At 35.8% G+C, this 27,315-nt stretch overlaps 2 protein-coding genes across 3 annotated transcripts in view; both read left to right on the top strand.

Moving 5' to 3' along the window:
* The window catches only part of sp4 (sp4 transcription factor), a 66,776-nt gene extending 60,921 nt beyond the window's left edge, over nucleotides 1–5,855 (top strand). For both annotated transcript variants that reach the window (XM_028818303.2, XM_028818305.2), the window contains exon 6: nucleotides 3,753–5,855. In XM_028818303.2, coding sequence (XP_028674136.1) covers nucleotides 3,753–3,997 — 245 coding nt within the window. In that variant the 3' untranslated portion in view covers nucleotides 3,998–5,855. The remainder of the gene's footprint in view (nucleotides 1–3,752) is intronic.
* A 5,626-nt stretch (nucleotides 5,856–11,481) lies between these two features.
* The window catches only part of LOC114663749 (dynein axonemal heavy chain 11), a 341,140-nt gene continuing 325,306 nt past the window's right edge, over nucleotides 11,482–27,315 (top strand). The window contains 3 exon segments of the mRNA XM_051936024.1: nucleotides 11,482–11,924; nucleotides 14,774–14,917; nucleotides 20,759–20,955. Coding sequence (XP_051791984.1) covers nucleotides 11,697–11,924; nucleotides 14,774–14,917; nucleotides 20,759–20,955 — 569 coding nt within the window. The 5' untranslated portion in view covers nucleotides 11,482–11,696.

Genomic DNA, 27,315 nt, shown 5'->3' with positions numbered 1-27,315 from the left:
GGAAGAAACCTTGGGAAAGGCAATTCAAAAAGAGAGCCCTTTCCAGGTAGGTTGGTCGTGCAGTGGGTGTCAAAAAGAAGGGGGTCAATACAATACAGTAAAATACATAGAACAGAATAAATCCTCAATACAGTATAAAAATAAAAATTCTAGAAGTACAGAGTAGAATTTCACATTAGATGATATCACATAATATGATTTGGATTTGTTTTAAGTCTTGGAGACCTCATTCATCAAGCTGCCTCCCCCATTTTGCCATTCCACATCTGAAATAGCACTAATCCGATGAAAGGACCCCTCATTCCCATGTCCTCATTCATCAGGGACGACTTTACCTTAGGCAGGCAATCTACAATTTAAAGAGATTGTTATTTTCTTGTGAATTGTTACATATGCATTATTTTCACTTTTACTTTAAAAACTTTTGTAAAAACAATACTTGTTTCTTTATTTCCTTCTCCGCGCGTGGTTACATCTCTTTCTTCCCAGACGTATAGTACTGCTCGTGTTGTGAAGGGTGTTGTGGCTGAACATACACTAAGGATATGCTGTCATTTGCTGTCTTTTTGCTGCTTGCTAGCTGTCTCTTCTGCCTGTCGCATGTGGTTGTTTTAAGAGCTCGGAGCACATGATGCTTGCCTGCCAAAAGCAATCCAACAACTGCTAGGTTAGATGTCTGTTGACTTGTTTTAAATGATGGCTCACTGCCTGGTCTCGCGTGACGTTGTAAAAGCAATACCTGTCTTTTATTTCTGGCCCCGGGCGTGGTTGAATTCTTTCTTGCAGGATGTATAATGCTGCTCGCGTTCGGGGGGTGGGGTGGGGTGGGGGGGTAGCTGCTGTCATGCTGCCCTTCGATCTTTTAAAGCCTGTACAGCCGCTGTCTTTTTTGCTATAGCCCTGGAACAATCTCTTGGCACCAAGTCTCATGTTTACGGTCCCCGTGATACGCACAGTGGCAAGTCTCCTTGGTCTCGTGGGTCTTTAAAATATCTTTCGAGATGATCACGTATCGTAGCCTTGCATTTGCTTTCCAGGATTTCCAGGATTTTCTTTTATATATAGAGAGATATATCTAATATCATTTATTTTGTGTTTTAAAAAGATTGCAAAAGCCTCAAAGGTTTCGCTAGAAGTTATCAGGGGGCATTTTATTGACTGAGCTGGGTTAAGAAGATAGTCAACAGTTGAAAATACAACTTGGGATTTCCTGCATAATCATTTGTAATTTTTGAAAAACAGGACTTCCTCTCAAGACAAACTACTTGATTGTACATCATCATATGTGTTTTTAATATTTCATGATGTACTGTTAATTTAGTTTTCCTCCACTTACTCTCAGTGGTGTGCCATTTTCTCCTTAAGATAGTCTCTCTCTAGGTGTTTTCTGAAGTATTTTAGTATTGAGGATTTTTTTTTTTTTTTCCTGGGGCCCACTATGTTGGCTTCAGTTGTCACTTTAGAATTAAAAAAAAAAAAAAAATCTTACTGGTAACATTGCTGGTTGTGCTAAGGGACAAGAACAAACTTCAGATGATTATTCAGAATATTAACAAAACTAGTAGCTGCAGATGCATTAAAATAACATTTTTTAACAATATGCTGCTTTTTAGTCCTAGTTACCAGTATTTCTACATCAAATAGAATGCAGAAGTAGTCTGAGATCCCAATATGCACAACCTCTGTGACCTCTACTTTTAGTCCTTTTGAAATGACTAAATCTAGCATGTGTCCTCACTGTAACTTACATAAAAAGCCCTCCATATTGTGTCCCCAGTCTATTTGTTGGATTTTCTTAAGGATTATATGCCTTCAAGCTTGCACCGTTCCACTGACGCTGGTTTTCTTATTGTCCATTTGTCCTGACTTTACACAATGGGAAAGTGAACTTTTAGCTATTCTGTATCCAAGCTTTGGAATTCACTCTACTTACATATTATGACTATAGACTCAGTTTAAGTTCAAGTTACCTTTCAATCAATAAAATTATCTTTATAAACTTGCCTTTTCTGTGTTTTAGATTTTTCTTGTTATTTCTTAAGATATTTCTAGAACTTTTGTGCCTATTTAAATATTTTCTGTGTTGTTTTATGCTTTTGTAATATAACCTGAGTGTTTTGAAAGATACAAAAAAAATAAAATATAATAAAAATAGTAATAGTGACCTTCAGAGTAAATTTGGAAAAATTTTGTTGACATCAGCTGTTGGAAATGCAAGTACACAAATTCATCCATCCATCATCTAACCCACTACAGTAATCCCTCCTCCATCGCGGGGGTTGCATTCCAGAGCCACCCACGAAATAAGAAAATCCGCGAAGTAGAAACCATATGTCTATATGGTTATTTTTATATTGTCATGCTTGGGTCACAGATTTGCGCAGAAACACAGGAGGTTGTAGAGAGACAGGAACGTTATTCAAACACTGCAAACAAACATTTGTCTCTTTTTCAAAAGTTTAAACTGTGCTCCATGACAAGACAGAGATGACAGTTCTGTCTCACAATTAAAAGAATGCAAACATATCTTCCTCTTCAAAGGAGTGCGTGTCAGGAGCACAGAATGTCACATAGATAGAGAAAACAATCTCTAGCAAACAAATCAATAGGGCTGTTTGGCTTTTAAGTATGCGAAGCACCGCGGCACAAAGCTGTTGAAGGCGGCAGCTCACACCCCCTCCGTCAGGAGCAGGGAGAGAGAGAGAGGGAGAGAGAGAGAGACACAGAGTTTGTTTTTCAGTCAAAAATCAATACGTGCCCTTCGAGCTTTTAAGTATGCGAAGCACTGTGCAGCATGTCGTTTCAGGAAGCAGCTGCACAAAAGATAGAAACGTGAAGATAATCTTTCAGCATTTTTAGATGAGCGTCCGTATCATCTAGGTGTGCGAACAGCCCCCCTGCTCAATCCCCATACGTCAGGATCACAGATAGTCCACGCAAGAGAGAAAGAAAAGTAAGCAATCTAGCTTCTCAGCCATCTGCCAATAGCGTCCCTTGTATGAAATCAACTGGGCAAACCAACTGAGGAAGCATGTACCAGAAATTAAAAGGCGAAAGGCGAAGCGCGATATAGCAAGGGATCACTGTATATCCAAACACAAGGTCACGGGGGTCTGCAAACTCCGGGCAGGGCGCCAGCCCACCGCAGGGGACACACACACCCACACACCAAGCACACGCTAGGGACAATTTAGGATCGCCAATGCACCTAACTTGCATGTCTTTGGACAGTGGGAGGAAACCGGAGCACCTGAAGGAAACCCACGCAGACATGGGGAGAACATGTAAACTCCATGCAGGGAGGACCCGGGAAGCAAACCCAGGTCTCCTTACTGCAAGGCAGCAGTGCTACCACTGCGCCACCGTGCCGCCTCCTCACCCTGAAGTAGTATTAATGCAACCATTCTTTGAACCCATCCATTTTTGAATTTCTTATTTTTTAACACTGGGTTGTAAAGGTTTCCCCGAGTATCTTCCTGCAGCATTGCCTATAGGGAAAGAACCTATTCTCTTTCATTTTTCTGTATGTTAGGGTATATTGTAAATGTGAATTGCTGGGAGAAGGTTGAGGAAACAGAGTAAAGATGCATTATTTTAGATACCAAGTAAGTGCTTTGCAGTAACCAAATATTTGAATTTACTATTGGTCCCTTCAGCATTTTGTTTTTTTTTTTGATGTTGATTGATAAAGTTGGTTTTCTTGAGAATTCTAATGTAGATATATTTACAATTATTTCTAACTCTCTGGGCAGGTGAGAAACGATTTGAATGTCCAGAATGTTCAAAGCGATTCATGAGAAGCGACCATCTTTCCAAGCACATCAAAACGCACCAGAATAAAAAAAGTGGAGCAGCCATAGCTATTGTCACAACAGAAGACATGGAAGCTAGTGTCAATGAAGTTCTGGGATCACCACGGATTGTCACTGTGTCATCACTGTCCCAGGATTCCAACCCAGCAACTCCAAACACCTCAAATAACATGGAAGACTTCTAAAGAGTATTTTCTATCCCTGGGCACGATTTTGCACTTAAGGTTGCATACCTTTCAAGATATGAAAGTGGACTGAAAATAATAAATAATGATGCAGATCAAAACATGTTTTATATTAAGGTTTAAAGCTGAGTATATGTATGATAAAAGAGAATTAAGTAAAAAGTATCATGTTACTAGTTAAACAAGCACAATGATTTAAGGAAAAATCATGTAAATGAAAAGTGTATTTCACTTTAAAATGTTACCTTTTGGTGTAATACAAAGTCTCCTATGTTCTCAAGAGAATGATTGCCATTTTGCACCTATTTGGTTAACTAAAAGTTTAGTTTTAATATATTGGTGCGTCTTATACAATGGACCTCACTCACAGGACTGAAATATTTTTCAGAATGTATTTCATTAGTTTGAAGACATGTACAGGATGTATAAAAGGCTCCTGTGTTTTTTTTTTCCTGTTAACAATTGACAGTCTGTTTGTTTAAATAAATTTAAAAAATAATAATACTTGACACTAGTATTTACAAAAAGCACACACAGATTAATTAGTTTTACAAAATAGACAAATTTTATATAAGCAATCTTGGGTTTTGAAGATTTTTTGTTACATTTTACATAATACTTTTAAAAAGCTATACTGTAAAGACAATCTTTTGAATGAAATCATGTTTACATTAGTATAAAATCTAAGATGGTTTCTTCTATATAAGTTAAAATATCTGGGGAAATTTATTGATTATTCACTCATTTAATTAAAAAAAATTGTAAGGCTAAAATATATGTTTTTGATCTATCAGCAGTTCTTATCATGGTTTAAAATGTATTGCCTTAATAAAGTGAAGTTGTTCACCATAAAGTAAAAAGGGTGCTTAATCTGCCCAGGTGCATTTCCCCTATAAAACATAAATTGCCAATGGTCAGTTAGCATTGTGAGTCCACTACTGTGTCTTTAAAGGAATGTAAAATAGAGTGCTTGAGGTTTTGTTGAATAATGGCATTCAGTTATCCACAAGTAAAAGGGCACTAATGTGCAATAGTGTCTAATAAAATGTCATTTTAAAATCATTCCTTTTTTAAGCCATCATTTTGCTTTACCTTAAAGAAGACTGGCAGAGTTACTATAACTTACCAGTAATAATTCCTGTGGTATAGATGTTAGTGAGAGACTCCATTTCATTTTGGTTTCTAGTCATATTTTGCCAGCAGTAAATGACAGTGTGTTTTGATTTATTCTTCATCATTCATTTCTCATTATTTGCCTTTGAGAAAGAAAAGCTAAAGTGTGTATCGTAAGCTACCTACCTATTACATTTCAGAAAATTTAGGTACAGCATGTTGTTTTTTTCTATGTATTTTATTTATATATATATATATATATATATATATATATATATATATATATATATATATATAATATAAAATAAATTTTTGACATTGAAATAATGTCGTTTTATAATATTTGGATCCTTTTTAATACATGCAACCATAGCATCATTACGCTTTGATCTACAGAAACAGTACATAAAAGACTGAAAAGCTGTTGTAAACAGACTGACTGATACCAAACTAAGAAAGTGTTTTCAGTAATATTTTACTTGACAGATAATTTTTCCTTAATATTTTCTAGCAGCATCTCATTTGTAAACCTTTTTCTAAAAAAAAAAAAAAAATTGTTTTGGTCATCATGAAGTTTAATAGATTTTGCTAGACAAGTCTTAAAGACTTGAATTTATTGACATTTTTAAAATTACAAATTTGTATAAAAAGTGTTTTTGTGAATGAAAAGAAAAAATATGTTAAAAGACTGTTGCCTGCATTGAATTTGCAAGTAACTTAATAAATCCCTTCTAAATGGAAATGATGCTATCTTGGTACCTTTTTTTCAAGTCATGATGCTTGGGTCATAGTTGTACTCACCATCCCCATAATAAATAAACATACACCATACATTCAGTGTTTGATTTGAACTTGGATTTATGTTTGTATTTCTGATTGATATAGACATGTGCTTCATTATTTTTTTTTAAACTACCCGTTGAGAACCAACAATATTGATCAAATATTAAGCTTTTATTTAATTTAATTTCCCTAAAGTAAAGCTGGAGATATTTAAAATAGTGACATGAACTGTTTGATAATATGTGTAGATTACAGATCATGGGAACTTCTGTTTCAGTTTTAGAGGGAAAAACTGATGGAATCTTCATAGTAGGTCTGGTTTCAACAAAAGATACTGAAACAGTTTCTACTTAAATTTGATTTCATCTGCAAGCCAAAACCTATGATATTATTTGAGAGACAAGCAAAAAAAATAAATGTCTACATTAAATGGTTGTGTTATTCCTGTATATGCTGCATAACTTCTGGGCAGAGTATGAGGTTTGGAAATGATGCATGGCAGAAAAGGGCATTGACATGGATGAAAATTATTGTTTTTGCTTCTGTTCATGACTGCTTATAAATTCACCACATTGATCTAGTGTGCATGGATTTAACAACATAAAGAAAACTGGGTTATTATTTGGATACTTTTATCAGTACGATCTATTATGCCTCAACCTACGTACCATTACATACAGATTCTATGTTTTAAAAACTTACAAATATAGAGCACAAACTACAATTCATTTACACATAATTTGTTGTCTCTATTAATTATAAAAAATGTTAATGCTATATAGAATCTATATACATCTACAACAGGAATAAACCGGTAAAAGTGAACAATATCTGATAAAAGATCAACAGCCAAAAAGTTGTGTTTCTTCTGTTTTCTTCAGAATACAATACTTGTACCTTTTATTTATTATAAGAAACAGATAATAGTGGTGGACTAGATATCAACGGAGCACCACTGAAAGACCTTGAATATTCGGGTGGTACAGCACTTCTGGCAGTGAGTATAACAGCATAGTTGAATTGTTGAGACTATTTGGATTGGAATCGGAGAAACTGGGATTAAATATAAGCATAGCCAGAACAAAATGAATGAAGCTTGGTGAACAAGAAGAAACAAACAGATTGGAATATAAAGGTTGAGAGATGGAAAGAGTAGAAAGATTCACATTTTTGGGAAGCGAAATTGAGGCGAAAGGCAGCTATGAGATGGACATGACGAGGGGATTAGGTTTGGCAGGAGCAGTATTTGTAAGGTACGAAGAGGACTTTGGAAGTGTAGCGACATCAAAATGTGGACAAAATTAAAAATCTATAACACACTAGTTGTGCCAGTAGCCTTGTATGGAGCTGAAACTTGAACATTTATCCAAGCAATTAAGGGAAGACTAGACGTGTTTGACCAAAGATGCTTGGGACTAGTAATGGAAATAAGATGGGTAAGAACAACTAGTAACAAGGATTTGAGAGAAAAGACTAGTCAAATGGAACTGAGTGAAATAGATGTATTGAGAATGATAAGATGAGCAGAACATATATGGCACATGGATGACTCAAGGACAGCAAGAAGAGTGGAAAGATGGGTTCCCGTATGAAGGAGAAGAGGAGGAAGGCCAAGAAAGATGTGGAAAGATAAGGACATAGAGGAAGCAGGAGACAGAGAAGCAATGGGGGAAAAACCTGGAGGAAGTGGCACAGAATAGAGAAAAGTGGAGGAAGCTTTATAACAGGCAGTGATGCAACATCGAAGACAACATACGTGTGGCTAACAAACTATAGGAATCAATTAGGAAAAAAATTACCCTAACAGACTGAACATATATTAGTTGCTGTACATCAACATAAAACCTCTCTTTTCCAATTGCCTTTGCATTTTTTAGGCAAAACAGGATTGTTTCTGGGGGTCAGGTGGCATAATCTACAAATAACTCAAGACTTTTATAATGACAGGCTGACTTTTCATTTGAGTCCATTAAATATATAGCAATTTGTTAAAACAAAAAATACTCAAATTAGTTACAATATGGATTATTTGGTAATTGGCAAGGAAGACTAAGTTATTTAGTTTTTTTTTATATGTGGGTGAAAGGGCATTTTTTATTTTATATATTCCCTGTGGATACACAATTTTATGAATAAAATACTTTAGAGTTTGCCACAGAGAATGCAAGTTTAAAACTACAAATTGAGCTTTTGGATTTTGTTGGCAAACATTTATTGAAATACCACCCTCTACTGAATAAATAAATACCAGTGTCTTCTATCCCAGAAACAATGTTTTGCCTGCCTGTGTGTTTTTTTTTTTTTGCTGCCTTGCGGACAATAAAGTATAATTTATTTCTTACCTTTATTTGTGGTTTCTTATCTCTGTTCAGCAGTGATCCCTGTCTCTGCCACTTTCCATATGATTAAATCCAGTTTCTGCATAACGTACACCTTCAGAAGAATGGGATGCTTTTATATGCTGGCAATATGTCCTCCATCCTCTGATCTGGCAAAAAATCTTGAAGCAATGAGATGGGAAGTCAGTATGCCTCTGAGGCATGCCTGGCCAGTACAGCAAGCAGACAGGCACTTGTGCACAGAAAACATACAGGCCCATGCCTTACGTAATGTGTAATTTATAAAGGAATATCTTTGCCTACTTTTCCAGAGATCTTAATTCTGAGATTATGGGGCAACATATTTCGAGCATCAAATTGTGAAATACTTTTGCTGAGGATGTTCTTAAATATCAGAATTTGGCAGCATAATTATTAGAATTCAGTAATTTCTATCTGGAAACAGAATGATCCATTACATGCCCATGCACACCATTGCCAGTCCCTCAGCACAATAATGGAAAAACGCCATTTACACACTCATGTCACTTCTCTCTCACTCTATACAATAGATAAAAATAATATAGAGCATTTAATTACACCAGGAAAGTTGAGGGATGATTCTTTTCTCATACAAGGAAAGGGATGTCAAGGAAGTTCCAGAAGTACAGTGAACAATTAAGCTTACTGATGTACATGCATTAGTTTTCATAACAGAAGGTTGTACTTTCTGTTCCTGTCAAGTTTTATGAATTGCAAACATTCTTTTTTCTGTGATTTAATTGAAATCAGGGGCTGATGAAAGTCTTACACTGCATAAACTGAGGACACTAGGGACATGATGCTTTATATTCCACTTTGTTTTGTGTGTGGAGTCAGTATTAATTATCAGTTGGCAGCAGAGTCCGTATTTTAAGATAAGTCTTTTGTACTTCCCTTGTAACTCTATAACCACTAATTTCTGATCATACTTTTAGTATTAAAGGAAGTGTCTCCAACTTCATATGGCTGTGAGTTTATTTAGACACTTTTTTCTAGAGTTTTCTATTTTTTATATTATTTCTCCACTTCTTATTTCTTCCTTCTTTATTGTGTTTTATAATGCAATGAAGATACTTTTATACTATTTGAACCGAGTGAAATGATGAACTATTACTTTAATTAGTTCCATTTAAGTATTTTGTTGATAACGGGCTAACAAAAACTCAGTTTCTGCATTGTTCCCCATTAAATAAATTAATTGTTCTCAAATATCTGGTAATACACTAAATCTCCCTCCATTGTAAAAACAAATAAATAAATAAATAAATAAAGAGATTAAGATTTTTCCAGTCATAACTTTTAAATTTCCGTTTCACAACAGTTCATGTTTTCTGAATTATGATCTAAACTTACTTGAGTGCTGCATTGACCATCTTATTTTGAAGCATCTGAATAAAAAACATGAGGAAACATTAGGATCTCAAATGGAATTTTCTTGTCAGTAAAGATCATGGTTGTGAGGATCAGATTTCTTCCAGCAGTGCAATGTGCCAAATATCTGTCTTCATGGTAATTATTTACCCAAGGTGCATAAAACAAGGTGCTCTTCAAATAGGTAAGTGAACACGGTTCTGCCTCAGGCCACTTCTTGCTTCTTTATCTTTGGGATAAGTAATCAAGTCTAGTCCAGGAGAGCCACTGTGGTTACAGAATGTCAGTCTAACTTCTGTAATATGAGATCACTCCCTGCTGTTGAAGACATTTATCATATACTCAGATATTGATGTCCACTCTATCCACACTCATAACTGTGCATGTTTTTCTGCTATATGAAATTCACTTTTGCAGGTAATATGCTTGCCAGTGTTTTTGCACTGCTTATTAACAGATCCACATTTTGGGCACTGACTATTAACAGATCTAGAGTACTCAGTTTAAATATATCTCTGTGTGAATCTGTTAATTTTTCCTGCATTGATTTTTTTACGGGTGTTCAGGTTTACCCAAAGGCAAGTATGTTGAGTTAATAGGTCACTGAATTAACACTGTAATAATAAGTACTGGAGTATGCAATGTGACAAAGCTGATTCCTGGCTTGAACCCAATGCTCTCAGTAAAAATTTGCTTCCTGTGTACCATAGCTGAATTAAACAAGTCTGATGGTAGATGGATATTATTAAGTCACAGCTTTAAGGCAACAGAATTCAATATGATTTCAGCACCTTCTTTCATTTCTTGCTTGGTATAACTACACCGACTTCTATGTGTGCCATAACATGCCTTAATAAACTGTCACAACCACTCCCAGCCCTGTATTAATTACAAGTATGCTAAAAATGGTAGCTGGTGGGTCAAGAATTTGAATTTACAACTGTTTGAATTTTTCTTAACTAGAAGTCAATAAACAATAAGGTGCAAATAGCACGTTGAAATATTAATGAATTAACAGTTTATACTGAGGTTGTAGGAATGTGCTTTAAAAATAAGTATACACACGCACACATATTTTAGAAAAAATAGCACGTACAATGTAGGCATCTAACTGGATGAAATATACAGTAACTGGTAAGAACTGATTTCTACATTTTTTGTGATGGCACTTATTGGGCAGTTGTAGGTTGACGTTTCTTTCGGTCCATATTGTCGGGATGGGCATCCATTACTCAACCATCAAACCTGCTCGGTCCAGTTTCAGGTCTCAGGCAAAATCGGACGCAAGGCTGAAACCGTTTCAAGCCAGGGAGAAAGTCAATCACTGGGTTCACTCGGCCATATGGAATCGATGATTAACTTAACATGTTTGTTGTGATGTGAGAGGGAAAACGAAGACCCTACACAGACACGGCGAAAAAAGTTCAAACCTTACGCTGATGGTGTCCAGATATAAGCGTACAGCTGCTCAGTAATTCTGTCTCACAAGGGGTGTGAGGAAATAAAAAGGAGCACGGGTTTGTGTAACGAAAACCTACCACAGGGATACACATTTCCGTGTCTCCTAGTTTTTTTCTCTTCTGGGATACGCATTATTGTTTAATTGTAAAGGAATAGCGTATATTAAACATGTACGGTCTATACTAGAGTCTGAAAAACTGATCTGAAGTTAAACAAAAGGAACTATCTGGGCCCCCACTTTCCTGCAGACCTGTTGTAAAGCAAAGGCAGTGATTTTCAAAGGGATAAAAACAATATCAGCAAGATATCCGTGGAAACAAGACGCCGAAAACACCCTCCTCTACAGCCCTGCCCCGTTTACCCAGCGCAAACAGCTCCGCTCGTGAAAAGGCAGTTCGCAGCTCTGGAGTTAGCGGCGGCGCTAGCAGCAGGTGTGGTCTGCAAGGTCGAGGAAGCCGCTTAATCATCGCGTCGCTTCGAAACTCGGGAGGTTACAGCTGGTATCCTCCTGACGCGCGTCTCATTAGCGCCATCGAGGCAGCCCGCGCAGGGAGAGCCGTCGCTTTGCGTCTTCAAGTCTGCCCCTCCAAGATACACATTCACAGGCAGCTATGGCGGAGGATGACGAAGTAGAGGTACCCAGCTTCATGGACGACGAAAGAGTGCGGTTTGTAGGGAGCCGCCTCTGCCAGTGTTTAAAAGTAAGAGAGGACAGATGGGAGAAGTATATCACTGTGGAAGAAAATCAGAAAGTGCTATCAGATTTCTTGGAAAAAGACTGCTATGACAGGCTGTTCTTCTACGTTTCGCCAGCCGGTACACTGACTGCCGCTGAGGAGGTGAGTTACTGTGGTTAGTGCCTTGTTAAGCGCACCAAAAAGCCAAGTCCAGTAAGTAACGCAAGTCGTCTCTTTACAGCTGCAAGATTTTAGAATTTGGATTTGTCGCCAGTATAAAAGTTCCTAAGAACTTTGTAATAGAAATATATAAAGTGACATTTTTACAAGACATGTTATCCATCAGCCGAGCCTTATTAGATATTGAGCACCATTGAAAACCCTTTTAAGGGGTATACCAGTCCATCGCAGTCTCCCGTTATTTTATTTGATAACAGCGCCCCATTACAGTTAAAACTAATCACACGGCAATTCTTATTGTAATGTATTAGGAACAATATATGTTAATAATAATCCAATGTGACCGATGTCGGATGCACACAGAGAAAGGAAGGTTCCCTTCCTAATGACCTAACGTAAGAATAATGGTAAAGATAATGACTTAACGCAAGAAGGACTTAAGTAACCAAAATCTGCAGCGACGCTACAATCACTGCACCTTAACAAGTTCAGCCACCGAACACGGTTAAAATATTACGTATTATAATTTATAGCATATGTACAAACGATAATGTATAAAACACACAGTATAGCAATGGCTCCCAGTTGTGCAGTATCATCCTGAAACTCCTGGTTTTCATTCCAACCAGTATATTAATCAGAGGTAAATATCAGTTTTTAATTGAACGTACTCTTTATTCTTGTCTGTAGTTTTTATTTCAGTCCCGGAAATGCCTATAAATAATTTAGTTTCTGAAAATATAGCTAAGAGTTGTATGCTTTCTTAAACTAGCTTGCCTTGGTTTTGAAATGTAAATTATTAGACAACTTTTATACATTGAACTGAACCAGCTGTTCATGTTGAGGGATATGTTGTCACTTGTTCTTCTGTCCGTTAAGTGTGAATTGTCATTTTTAAAGGAAACACTTTTTAAAGCAATTAAAAGTGAGCGTACTTTAAGCCTGAAGTGAGTTCCTGAATGAAAATAGCATTTAACTGTTTATTGTGTGCTAAAATTTATGGCAGTAATACAATGGTCCCAATTTTTTTCTTCCCAGAGCCATATAGCATTGACAAGTATCCTGACACATGAATCAGTTACTGCTGCTTACCAGCTAAATGCCAGCATCAGGTTAAACTAATTCGTTCATTAAAGCTATGAACTGATTTACAGATTGATTGGAACAAAAACCAGTACCTAGTAAAATGCAGTACAGTAGTTAGCATTGTTGCACCGAAGATGGAGTCCTGGGTTTGAAATCCTAACCTAGAAAATGTTTGTTGTCTAGTTCTTAATATTTCCCTCTGCTTCTGTAGGTTTTCTTTAAGTAGTCTGGCTTCCTCCCTCAATCCACACATGGGCAGATTAGATTGATTGGTAACAGTACACGGTATGAGTCAGGATAGGTGTGTACATGAGCATTGCCTACACCAGGGTTGGTTGTTGTGTTTATTCCAGAGCTGCCAGATAGGCAGTTGCTTACTCTATGACAATATACTGAGACAAACAGAATAAACAGGGTTGCAAAATAAATTAATGAATGACAGCTATAAGTGTTTTTGCCTTTTTGACATACTCTTATGATATTTATAATTTATTTTTAAAAATGTGCTAATCATTTACTATCAAGTTTGTGGGTCAGCTCCACTCTCTGGTTGAACCTAATTGCCCATCGCCCACAAACGGGTAGCAATGGCCAAATGGGAGGGGGGTGGGAGGAGTGCCAGTGGCAAATGGCAAAGATCCATAATTATATCATATTTGAACATATTAATTTAAATTACTTTCATTTAACATTGTAATGTCTTAGAAAATAATATTGTTGCAATACTAATGAGTAAAAAAAAATGTATTATAAATAAATGATTCCCTCTTTTCCATCACCCCCTGTGCTAAACAGCTCCCCAGGTGGTCGTCTACACTATGTGGCGAGCTGGCTCTGGTTGTGGGGTAGGGTTGCAAGACAAAGATGTTTTTTATAGTGGGGACGGTCTGTTTCTACAGCTCCCCCTGGCGACACCCAGGGCAGTTCAACTGAACTTCAATTCTCAGATAGTCCTGCAGGTATCGATGCAGACACTATAGCCCAGGGAGACTGCCACTAATTGTATTGATGGAGCAAATAGTGCATGAAATCAGTCTTCCTCTGTCCTTCCATTACACTGGCCTCCTGGCCAGGTAAGGCACATTGAACCTTGTTGGCCAGAACACCAGCCCATGCCTAGTGTCAATGACATTGTATATAAAAAATTGGATTCTTTTGCTATGAAAAAATATTCTTGAAAATGTATAATGATATAGGAAGTGAAAAGGCTGTCGTTATACACAAAATGTTTTAGGTATACTTAATAAATTGTATATGACTTACATAGAAATATTAATTTTAGTTTGTCATAATTTGCAGGAGGGTAGTACAAGTTTTCAGTGGTTAGCACTACTGCTTCACTGCTTCATTCTAGTCAGTCTTTGTGGCGTTTACACATATGCTTTGTGTCTGTGTGGTTTCTCTGAAGTACTCATGTTTCCTTACACATCAAAAAAGATATGTGTTAGGTTGACTGTTGTCTCTAAGCTGGCTCTACATTAGTGAGTGTGCTTGTGTTCCTTGTAGTGGACTAGCATAATGTGTTTTTAGCTTGTGTCTGATGCTGCCAGGATAGGCTGAGGTCTTTGTGACACTGTCATGGATTCTGCTGGTTCAGTAATAGATTAATGGATGCTAGTTTAGATCACAGAGCATTATGACATTTTCAGCATTTCTTATATCTTTTAAGCAGTATATGATTTTAAATTATTTTCTGTTAAGTGTCTATTTTCAGTAATATGCTCATTTGTATGTCTTCCAATTAGATGCTGTACAATCTGAAAAGTAAAGCAGTCTATGTTACAAAACAGAATGCAGAAGTCATCCTTGCTGACAATTATAAAAAAGCACTTGTGTTTGGAGAATTGTCTGCTCTTCCTTTGGAACAGGTGACAAATGCAATTGAAAAGGTATTTTTCTAAAATTTCAGACTTTTTATTTACACTTAAATTATTTTTGATACATATTACAGTTTAAATGTTGGAAAAAATCTCTTTAATGTGGACATCCTTTTTTTGAAAACAACCCATTATACTTAATTTTAGAAAGCTGTTTTTCATGTCGTCATTGCTAAAGTTAATGTGTTGATACTTGGAAGGCAAGTTAAGCTCTTACCGTTTGTTACTTATTAAAGCATGTTAGGGTAATGTAGGTTTTAAATTAATTGTATTTGTTAGGTTAAAATTAAACTGCATGGGAAACAACTGTAGAATGGGTTATACCAGTGTGTTTTGCTACGTATAACAAGAGTGAATTATGCATGTAGGGTTTGGAAGTTTTAAATTATGAAAGCGTATAAACCCATCAGAGTCTGCTGTGTCACTTAAACCTTTGCAAAGTGAGTAAAGGACAGAAATAAACTACAGTTTAGTTAATTGTTATTGCTACAAGATCGATTTCTTTTTTTTTTTGTTTTTCAATGTGCAATTTCCTGTCAAATCTAATATACAAATCTGGTCAGAACACTGTTTTAGGTTTTGACAAATAAATTTGTGGTGGTATTTTGAAGCTGGAATTAGTTGTAATTGTATAGTAGTACTTGTGTACCCACCCTCACAGCAATAAAGGCAGTGTTGTCATAGAGATGGGGATGGTATGACACAAAGCAGTCGTAAGCAAGTTTTATGCTAGTTTTTCAGTTTTATTTATTCCATGTTGTGAGATCAGGAAATATTTGAACTATAAAAAAAACACCGTATTGAATATATTTTTATTATTTGTCAGATTAGCAGTAGCTTTGTGACTGCTATAAGCATGTTTTTAAAAAATACTTTTATCAGTTAGGAAAAAATCCACTTAAAACGGTATCATATAAAATGTTTAGTGTGGGTCCAATTTATACCAGATGTTTAGAATTTTATATAGATGCAAGTTTGAAATTTGAAAATGTTAAAATGAATAATCTCACTATTTTTGTCTTAAATTGGACAAGACTTGTTGATCTTGAAAATGGTACATTTTGATTAATAAATATTTGTGATTGAGTATAAGAGGTTTTTTTTTTCTCTCTCAAACTGTACTGCCACTCTTAACTTCCAAAAAGCATTTTAAAGCATATTTAATGAGGTTTAACAATGTGGATTTGTTTACTTGTATTCAACACTAGGCAGGGCTGTTGTGCAATATGCCAGAAGTTTATCTTCTGTATATAACTGAACCCTCATAGTTGTATCTTGGCAGCAACAGAAGCTTTTAGCTTCAGGTGTAGTTTAAATAAAGATACCATACTACTTAGCAAACCACCATGTATTGTTAAAAAAGAGCAAGAACTTCATCAGTAAGTACTGCTTAAAATGTAAGTTGTTGGTTAAAAAAATCTGTTGATTACAATAGAATATGCCAGCAAAATATATTCATTTTAAATGATAACAATTCAAGAAAATGTATTGTAAGTCATGCTTTAAATTTAAAATGTTCACATAAATATTTAAACTTTTTCTTTCTGTAAACTCATGCTTCCTATATAGATTTTTTTATCTTGCTTGATTGACAATTGTATTTAAATGGACTTATTTAAATGTATAGGGTTTAATGAATTAGTGGATTTTATTTTTTTTCCAAAGGCTTCAAGATTAAAAAAAATGAATCACAGTTATCTGTGATTTAAACTTTAGACTTTTACATGTGGGTAATGACCTCTGTTTGCATGTGGTTATTGCTGGGTTTTACCATTTCTTAGCAACACTATAAGTTGAACTACCCCTGTCATATTGCTACTTTCATCAAATTACTTTTTAAATCAGTAAATGGTAAATGAGAAAAAAATTAAATTTATAAGCAATTATCAATTATTTGAAGAACAACTGCTTTCATTTTATCTCTTTCATTGCATTTACAGCATATAATTTCTGGTTTTTGGAAATTGCCTTTAATATTATGCTGTTTGGTTAATATTTACACCTTGTAATACAAACTGACATTTCCAGTAGAGGACTTAATTAAGCCTAATGTTATAACAGAAACCCTTTATAATGTTATCTTCCTCTGAAGCACGGATAAAATTTGTCCAAAGCTTTGCTTTGGACCCTAATTCGAAATTCCAAAGCCCAAAACGTTTTGAATGCCTACATGACGACACAAATGGAAGATTCCACATCAGAGGACTCTTTTATAAAACTTCACTTTCCTTCAGGCGTCCAGGTATGTTTATTCCAAAACTGGTTGTGAATATCATATGTTTAGATTTAAAATGGACTTCTTATTTCAGGGTGGGATGGGGGCAGTACAGTGCAACTATAGAAGCATTGACTGCCACAAGGAAATGACAAACGATCAACGATGCAGGAGATTAGAGTGTGGGTACATGTCATGAAGCATCGAGTGCCACTAAACAGTGACACACAGTGGAAGAGCTTTCAGCTTTGTCTCCACTGAAGCGACACGATAACACCTGCATTCAGAAGGGTTGCGTGCCACAGTTAAAATTGCAGATGACTTGTGTGTTAATGGAATGTCACTGTCTACAGTTTACAAAAGTATATTCATTTTCACTAGATGCCATTACAATAGGAATTTGGTAAAAAAAAAAAAAAAAAAAAAAAAAATTTCCAATTACATTAGGACAGCCGGACACTACTGCAAATTGCTTTTTTGTGTTTGCAAAAATGTTTTATGTTATATTTATGTACCTCCACACCATATGATGTTACCTACTCGTCACTTGGTTAATGAATTACAGCACAGTGGGCATGATGGAGTGAAGGATAGCAGAGCTATTCCAGACCTGTCGAGTAGTTCCCTGAGAATTGACAACTGGGAGCCGATATAAATTGCCGAAAAACAAAAAAGTTATTTAGTGCAATCTGTAGCCTCGGTCATATTAATGGGAGTATTCATCAGTTTTAAGTTTAATATATTTGTATGAATAACAACTCGATGGTATGAATGTATTGCACACGCATGTCGTTTAGCTGGTTACGCTGCATGTCTATACTTGGTCACTTGTGCCTCCAAAATATCTTATTAAGCTGGGCCAACATTTGCATAAACATATCTATAAAAGCTCAGGGCTTACATAAAAGCATAAAGACGGTTGCACGCATGAACAGAACACACGAGGACTGATAGAACAGGACTGAGGATTGGCTGGGTTTGGTTACACTGTAACTGAGCAACGTCATCAGCATATTTATTGGGCAGTGCTGCTTGCGGGAATTTCAAATGTTCTTTTTGAATATTCTGGATTTATATATTTTATTTTTTAGTAATTGCGAATTGTGGTTAGTCAAAAACATGGATGCCATCCATACCTGTGGATAATGTGGACCGACTGTATTCCAAAATGTGAAAATCCAGTATACAAAAGCGGAAATAATTGTGATCTCAGGCATTTTAGATTATATACAGGGATACTTAGCCTGTATAGTATTTAAACTGTATTTTGCAAAATTTCATCAGTTATTTGTGATTTTATGAAAAATATAACTAATGATGAGATCTGTCATTTTTTCCATCCACATACTAGATACTGTAAATTACATTAAAAAATAAGATATGACCTGCAGCACTTTGCATTCAGGTATGTGCAGTATTTGTTTGTAAAGGAGTGACATATGCTGTAACCTTCCTTCCTTTCATTACCAATAAACCTTATTTTATCTTAGTCACAGTTACTCACAACAAGCTTCAGCAAGGGGTTCCTATTAAGATACACTGCAGAATATCCCTTGGAATGACTTACAAGTAATGTTGAGTTAATACATTGATTTCCATTTGTTTGTTGTCATGTTCATCTGACTTTTTAGACAAACGGAATGGTTTTAAAAATTTCTGTGACTATGAAAATGCATGTTTGCAAAGTAGACGACTAAAGATTCTTGTTACTTATATGGTAATGTCTACCAGCTGTAAGTGATTGCTGTGTACTGTTTTGTTATGGACTTCATTTTTACTGCGTGCCTGCTGATTTTAATCTATGCCAGTAGTCTGCGTTTATTTACTTACTTAGCCAACTGTTATGAATGTTTGTTCAGCAGGTTCTCTGTTTTTTGTTAGCTGCACAGCAGCAATGAATTTCTTAATAAAATCCTAAGCTTTTTTATAATGAGGGTAAAGAAAGCTGTTTTATTTTATAAATGGCAAGTACAGTATTGAGCAACACTGCTTTAAAAAATGAAAGGACAAATATTCAGTTTGAGTAAATTGATCACAGATGTCATATGTAATTGTATAGTATAAAATAAACCTAAAATATATTGTTTAAATACGTATACATACATATTTTCAGTTTAAAAATAGTCTCATTTAGTAGTGCAAAGATCATTGCTGCTTCCTTGCAGGTACAGATGTTGTCCTGATCACTATGTATCTGAAGTATGCATGTTCTCTTTATTTTTCTCTGCATGCTGCATTTATTTATTTTTTTACAAATTTCAAAGGTGCATACTTTAGGTTATTCATTTATTCTAATTTGGCCTATACCATGTGAGTGTGGGTATCTGAGTAATGGTGCAATAGTTGCTTCAAAAATCTAATGTGTCTAGTCAGTTGTGGAGTACATTTTATACTGCAGAGCATTTAGATTCCATTTATTTTTTGAAAACCTAATTATGCATTATTTTGTGAGCATCAGTGTATTTTGTTTTTTGTTTTTTTTTGTATACAGAGAAGATTAATTCCTCTATAGAAAAAACATTTGCTTGTTAACAGCCAGGGTGTTTTGGTAAGATTTGTCAGTACTAATGTAAGTCAAGAATGCTCACATTGATCTACACCAGGGTTCTCCAACTCCAGTTCTAGAGAGCTACTGTGGCTGCAAGTTTTCATTCTCTTTTCTTAATTAGTGACTTAATTGACTTTTCTTGCCATTCTGACTGCTGAATTGATTTTTTCCTTAAACGGCACCTAAAGATAAATTTGATGTGAAGTGAGCCAACAGATGACCAACTAAGTTGGGGCCTCAAACTTCAACCAACTTCACTTCATTCAGTTTCTTAATTTGAAGCCAATTCTCATTGCTAATTAAACCTGTTATTTAATTCCAATGTAGTTATTCTGCCATGGCAGACATTTCCAAAATTGTTGATTTTTCTTTTTTAAGAGCACTGTCAAAATGTTTTGTGGACCTGAGCAGATCAACATTACTGAGGGCTTCACCTTTCTTTATTTTTAGTTATTGTGTGATGAACGCAGGTTGTTGTTTATGTATTGGTACATTTTGTGTCTTTAATATTGTTGGTTGCTAATTAACGAAAAAAGAAATAATTAAGGGGCCTGAATCATAAGTTGTGCATCAGTTAAAATTAAGAGAGAGGTTAGGAGCACGTGCTGATACATTGCCGTACCCACCACATGACAAACCAGATTAGGATCTGAGTGCAGCCATGCAACCAATGGGTGACACCTCAGCACCACACTAGTTCAGATGGAATGGAACAGTATGAGGTTTTTTATGGTGGCTGGAGTGCCAATTCTTTTTCCCTGCAGGTTGGAGGACCTACATGCAGGGCTGGATGCAGATTATCGTCATACCCAGGACGGAGCAATTGCAGGTTAAGGGCCTTGCTCAAGGGCCCAGTGAAGTGGAGTTACTTTTGACTTTTACGGGATTCGAACCGGCAACCTTCCGATTGGCAGAGCAAATCCCTAGCCTCAGAGCCACCACTCTGGCAAAGAGTTAATTAGCAGCAAAATCTGGTCACTAATTAATAAAAGGGTTGGAATGAAAACCTGCAGCCACAGTAGCTCTCCATAACTAGAGTTGGAGACCCCTGATCTAGACTTTTTCAAATTTTCAAATATCCCTTTTTCAGGTATTGGTTCCAGTGCTCTTCAGTCAGAACAACCACAGAAAATGGCCACTTTTCATTTCCCAGGATGTGACCCGGCATGTTGAAAATTTGAAAAATAAGGTTGCAGTTGTGAAAGGCCAGTATTCTGGAAGAACTGTTCTTCCTATTCCAACAGTCACTTCAAAGATTGAAGATGCACAAAATGAATATATTTGCAAGTAAGAATGAAGTTTATCTTGACGCAGGTCATTTATTGTTCTTTAACAGTAATTCATAAACTTTACCTTTGCAATAACAACATTATCGTTTAAATACTGGTGTCCCAAAAATGTGTACACAATTGGAATGATTATAAATGAAATGTTTTATTAAGATACATCTAAGTTTTATAATTCAAATTTAAAGAAGACAAATGTAGAATTGGTTATCACAAATGTTTGAACTGCTGGCTGCTCTGGTCCTGGCACTGCTGATAATGTGGACTAATGGATTTTCAGACATCACAAATATTTTTATTTGGTATTTGGTAGCATTCTCTTTCATTGACTTTTTTCAATTTATCAATTGTTGCAGGTTTATGAGATAAGCCTTATCTTTGACATGACCCCATTTAAAAAAAAAAAAAAAAAAAAAAAAAAAAATCCATTGCCATGAGGTTTGGTGAACGCGAGGGCTACCACTTTTCCCAATCCATCTGTTTGGCAGATGTTTGTCTAGATAGGCCCTCACATCATATTGGTAGTGAGGAAGTGTTCCGTCCTGGTGGAAATAAAACTGGTCCTCATTCCCAAACTTCTCTGGAATGTGTGACATGATGGATTCCTGCAGCAAATTCAAATAAACTGCACCAGTTCCAGTATTGTCTTAATAAACATTATATTTATAATCATTCATAGTGTGTATACATTTTTTGAGACACCCTGTATAGATTTTAATAATTTGTGTATTTTATGCCTATTTTTTAATATCTGCCTACACATTTTAATGGTTGGTTTATTATACCTTCATACTGGATATTTTCACTGGGGACATTAAATTTGCTGCTGACCGCCAAAATGCTTCTTATTAATAGCTCACACAAAACTTATTTTACTATGATGTTTAGGGACTGCAGTTAATGTGGAAGGTTTATTGTTTAAAATATTAATATGCTCTAATATTTGCTAAGTAATATAGTTTGTATAAACAACACTGTGGAAACTTTCTTAATATACCACAGATTGTAGGTTTGATTTATGAAATTCAGTAAGTTGTACTGGTGTATATATAAATAAGAAGGCAAAGAAGGAAATCTTATTGATTCAGTATTGAATTACTAACGGAAAAGTTGTTGCAACATAACCTAACATAACGGAGCATTCTAGCCAATACATGTTTTGTTAGATATCAAGACTGAAATGTAATCTGTACAGGATGATCCTGAGACAAAAGTCCTGTTATGAGATTTGTTTCTGTAGTGTGTTTTTAAAATCTAATTTATTTTAATTAAGATTCTGTGTCTAATAATTAAGTACTGGTCCCAAATAATATGTAGCTTAATTGAAAAATTACAGAAGAGCAGCATTTTTTTCAATTTTTTCAGATTACAACTGCTGCTCTACATTTGTTGGTGGTCTGCCCTTCTTAAAAATTAATGTTTTGTTTGATTTATGAAAAAAATCTATTTTTTTATGTTGTAAATGAATTGCAGATTATACAATATTGTTTAAAATATAAAAAAATCAAACTTGTTTTCCAGTTTAAAATAAAATGTCTGGTACTATACATATTATGTAGCATCACATAATTATGACAATAGAGACAATTGTGAAGGAATTTATAATATTTTGTTGCTAAAACTAAAAGTTAATTTTCAGGATTTGTATTATATTTAGAAAGTGTAGTGAAAAAGAATTTATCAATGCTGTTTTCTTATTGCAGTTTTTTTGCACTAAATGTTTTCAAACCTTGAAACAAATCTATACTAATAAAAGGCAAAGCCCTCACTGACTCACTGACTGACTGACTGACTCATCACTAATTCTCCAACTTCCCGTGTAGGTAGAAGGCTGAAATTTGGCAGGCTCATTCCTTACAGCTTACTTACAAAAGTTAGGCAGGTTTCATTTCAAAATTCTACACGTAATGGTCATAACTGGAACCTGTTTTTTGTCCATATACTCTAATGGAGGAGGCGGAGTCACGTATCGCGTCATCACGTATTACGCCTCCTACATAATCACGTGAACTGAAAACGAGGAAGAGATTTACAGCATGAGTCAAACGCGGGAACGAAGGTAAATGACGTTAATTGTTGAGTGTCTTTTAATACTGTGTAAGCATACATATTAACACATGTGCAATTAAACGTGTGCATTTACGGGGTGATTTCTCAGGCTAAAAAGCTCGCCTTTTATTAAAAAGGTAAATGCAAACTCTTTTCATTCTGAAGGGCACAAACCACGTTAGATTTCAGCCGTTAAACGCACAAAAATGTCGGTGCACCAGATAAATAAGCGCAACATATTATCAGTTGTATTGTATGCTTACAATACATATAGAAATGTGTTAATTGTTAACTAATATTATGGGATGGTGTTTTTCGACTCGCGCCTTGATTTAAACGATTGCATGTCTTGGTGGGTTTGCGTAGCTTATTGTCAATATCTTTACACCTCTTTTTAAGACTTAATTTAAAAAGTTTTTCTTTTCTTCTTAATTAAAATTTAAAAGCAATACTTCACCGCTGCGAAGCCCCTCTAGCGCTGACGTCCGAGGTTCAATTACCGTAAGCGAGTGCAGTGAGTGTTTACGCCTGATGAGCCAAGAATAAGGGGGAAAGACGTGTTGCGTACTCTTTGCATTATTTGACAGTAAACTATTTTCATCCATTCTATGATCTGCTTCTCACAACTGAAGGCACCGTGGCCGATGTTACCTGACTTGCTGGCCAACCATAAGCGTTACCTGGTAGGTAACCACCCACTCATTTCACTCCCTTACGGGAATCGAACCTCGGACGTCAGCGCTAGAGGCGAAGCCCCTAAAATTGCACCACGGCGTGTGGTTCGTTTATTTGACAGCATGTAGATCGGGGTAATTACATTCACGGCATTCGTAGTCTGATTCACAATCTGATTGTATGGGTGGTTACCTACCAGGTAACGCTTATGGTTAGCCAGCAAGTCAGCTCGAAGTGATCACTCGAGTGAAGGCAGCTTCACAAAAAAACAGATCCTTAACAAACTGTTATTGGTATATTTTCCCTCAATTTTAAAAGGTTTTCTTCTTAATAAAAATTTAAAAGCAGTACTTCGCCGGTGCGAAGCGCGGGGATTTGAGCAACTGACGCATACAGACATATTCATAAGTGCAGGTACTTCGGAAAGAAAGCACCGTGTAAACCTAAAGTTTAAATTAAGTTCATAGACCTACAAAAGGTTGCCATTGATTTCAGGCAAGATTGCTTTTCTCCTGTACAACTATACGTTGCATTCTCAAGAGTGTGCTTGCACGGCTTGGTCATATTACAACCGGAGTGCTGAACTGACAACATGGTATACAAACAGAACTATAACAATCGTAATAAACAAACAAAAAAAAAAGCGAAGAACCCTTGGATTTAATAAAAAGGCTCCTTCCTTGGCGAAGCAACAAAAAAGGAAGACCTTATATGGTGTTCGTTTACAAAACAGCGGAAAAGCTGTGTTAAGGCTGCTTCACAAAAAAACAGATCCTTAACAAATTGTTATTGGGATATTTTCCCTCAATTTAAAAAGCTTTTCTTCTTAATAAAAATTTAAAAGCAGTACTTCGCGGGGATTTAGATATAGATATATATATATATATATATATATATATATATATATATATATATATATATATATATATATATATATATATATATATATATATATATATATATATATATATATATATATATATAATATACACACAGTAATCCCTCCTCCATCGCGGGGGTTGCGTTCCAGAGCCACCCGCGAAATAAGAAAATCCGCGAAGTAGAAACCATATGTTTATATGGTTATTTTTATATTGTCATGCTTGAGTCACAGATTTGCGCAGAAACACAGGAGGTTGTAGAGAGACAGGAACGTTATTCAAACACTGCAAACAAACATTTGTCTCTTTCAAAAGTTTAAACTGTGCTCCATGACAAGACAGAGATGACAGTTCTGTCTCACAATTAAAAGAATGCAAACATATCTTCCTCTTCAAAGGAAACAGAGAGGAAAGCAAACAAATCAATAGGGCTGTTTGGCTTTTAAGTATGCGAAGCACCGCCGGTACAAAGCTGTTGAAGGCAGCAGCTCACACCCCCTCCGTCAGGAGCAGAGAGAGAGAGAGAGAGAGAAACAAAGTCAAAAATCAATACGTGCCCTTTGAGCTTTTAAGTATGTGAAGCACCGTGCAGCATGTTGCTTCACGAAGCAGCTGCACACAGAAGGTAGCAACGTGAAGATAATCTTTCAGCATTTTTAGACGAGCGTCCGTATCGTCTAGGTGTGCGAACAGCCCCCCTGCTCACACCCCCTACGTCAGGATCAGAGAAAGTCAGCGCAAGAGAGAGAGAGAAAGTAAGTTGGGTAGCTTCTCAGCCATCTGCCAATAGCGTCCCTTGTATGAAATCAACTGGGCAAACCAACTGAGGAAGCATGTACCAGAAATTAAAAGACCCATTGTCCGCAAAAATCCGCGAACCAGCAAAAAATCCGCGATATATATTTAAATATGCTTACATATAAAATCTGCGATAGAGTGAAGCCGCAAAAGGCGAAGCGCGATATAGCGAGGGATCACTGTATGTATATAGAGAGATAGATATATATAGATATAGATATACATATATAGATATAGATATGGATATATATATATATATGTGTATGTATGTCTATATATATATATATATATATATATATATATATATATATATATATATATATATATATATATATATATATATATATATATATATATAATATGTAAGCTTATAAGTACTGCCTTACTTCTCTTTAAGAAAGGAAGATGTAATGATACTTGATTTAAACGATTCCATGTCTTGGTGGGTTTGCGTAGCTTTTTGTCAATATCTTTACACCTTTTTTTAAGACTTATTGACTGAAACGGGCTTTCACGAAAAAAGTTAGGGCTTTGCTACAGGATACACCCTCCACAAGTTAAGGAAGTAAAAATAAAATAATATATTTCTGTTTTATTTAAACCTTTTAAGTTCATATGCATAGCCCCATTTGGCTGTTTTAGTTTTTTTTTTTTCTTTCTTCAGTAATATTTAATCTCCTTAAAGAAAAACAACATATGCATTTTACTTTTTTTGTATCTCTTTAGTAATATTTTAGTGTAAAAGGATAACCAGTATTTAAACCTTTTATGTTACTTTATAAATTTATTTTACACAATGTTGAAAAATTAATAAGAAAGCTACATATTTTGGCAGCTGCTGCTTTAATTTTCAATGAAATGAAAAAAGCTCTCCAAGAGAAAACGTCAATGAAGAAGAAACAGTTTGCACTATCTAAAAAGGAGAAACCCTCATTTATAAAGGTTTGCTACAGATGACTTAACTGAAAATAAATGAATAGTTCCTATGTGTATAATACATATTTATCTATTTTACTTATGCCTTTATTTCAGCAACTTGCAACATCTGAGGTACAATTTGTTACATTACTTTTGTTTTTTGCAGCACAGGCAGGTGAAGTGACTTCCTCAGGGTCACACAGTGGTGTCAGTACCAGGATTTGAACTGACAAGCTCCAGGTTTGCTGAAATATTACTGAAAAAAGAAAAAAAACGAAAACGGGCAAATGGGGCTATGCATACAAATGTCCATCCATCCATTATCCAACCCGCTATATCCTAAATACAGGAGCCAATCCCTGCCAACACAGGGCACAAGGCAGGAAACAAACCCCGGGCAAGGTGCCAGCCTACCGCAGGGCGCACACACCCACACACACCCACACACCAGGGACAATTTAGAATCGCCAATGACACCTAACCTGCATGTCTTTGGACTGTGGGAGGAAACCGGAGTACCCGGAGGAAACCCAGACAGACATGGGGAGAACATTCAAACTCCACGCAGGGAAGCGAACCCGGGTCTCCTACCTGGCACCTTTCACTGCGCCACCATGCCGCCCGCATACAAACTTAAAAGGTTTATATAAAACAGAAATATATACCTTTATTTTTACTTCCTTAACTTGTGGAGGGTGTATCCTGTAGCAAAGCCCTAAGTTTTTTCATGAAAGCCCCTTTCAGTCAATAAGCCTTAAAAACAGGTGTAAAGATAAACTTGCAGCACCGCTATTCAATTACACTTGCCTAACGCCTCTCCTTAGGGGACATACTGTGGGATCTAGGCATCAGTCAAAGCACCAATCACAGGCCCGATTAGAAAGCGGGAAGCTGTGATTTGTCGTCTCCCTCCCATGTAACAATCACAGCCCGTGTTACAACGCACTATGTATGTATGTATGTATATATGTATATATGAAGAGGATGGATGGATGTATATGTGTGTATATGTATGTGTATATATATGTTGATATGTGTGT

The sequence above is a fragment of the Erpetoichthys calabaricus genome, chromosome 13, assembly GCF_900747795.2.
Source record: "Erpetoichthys calabaricus chromosome 13, fErpCal1.3, whole genome shotgun sequence".
NCBI classification, from domain to species: domain Eukaryota; kingdom Metazoa; phylum Chordata; class Cladistia; order Polypteriformes; family Polypteridae; genus Erpetoichthys; species Erpetoichthys calabaricus.
The sequence above is the reverse complement of the archived record's forward strand: the minus strand, read 5'-3'. Positions and strand labels throughout refer to the sequence as shown.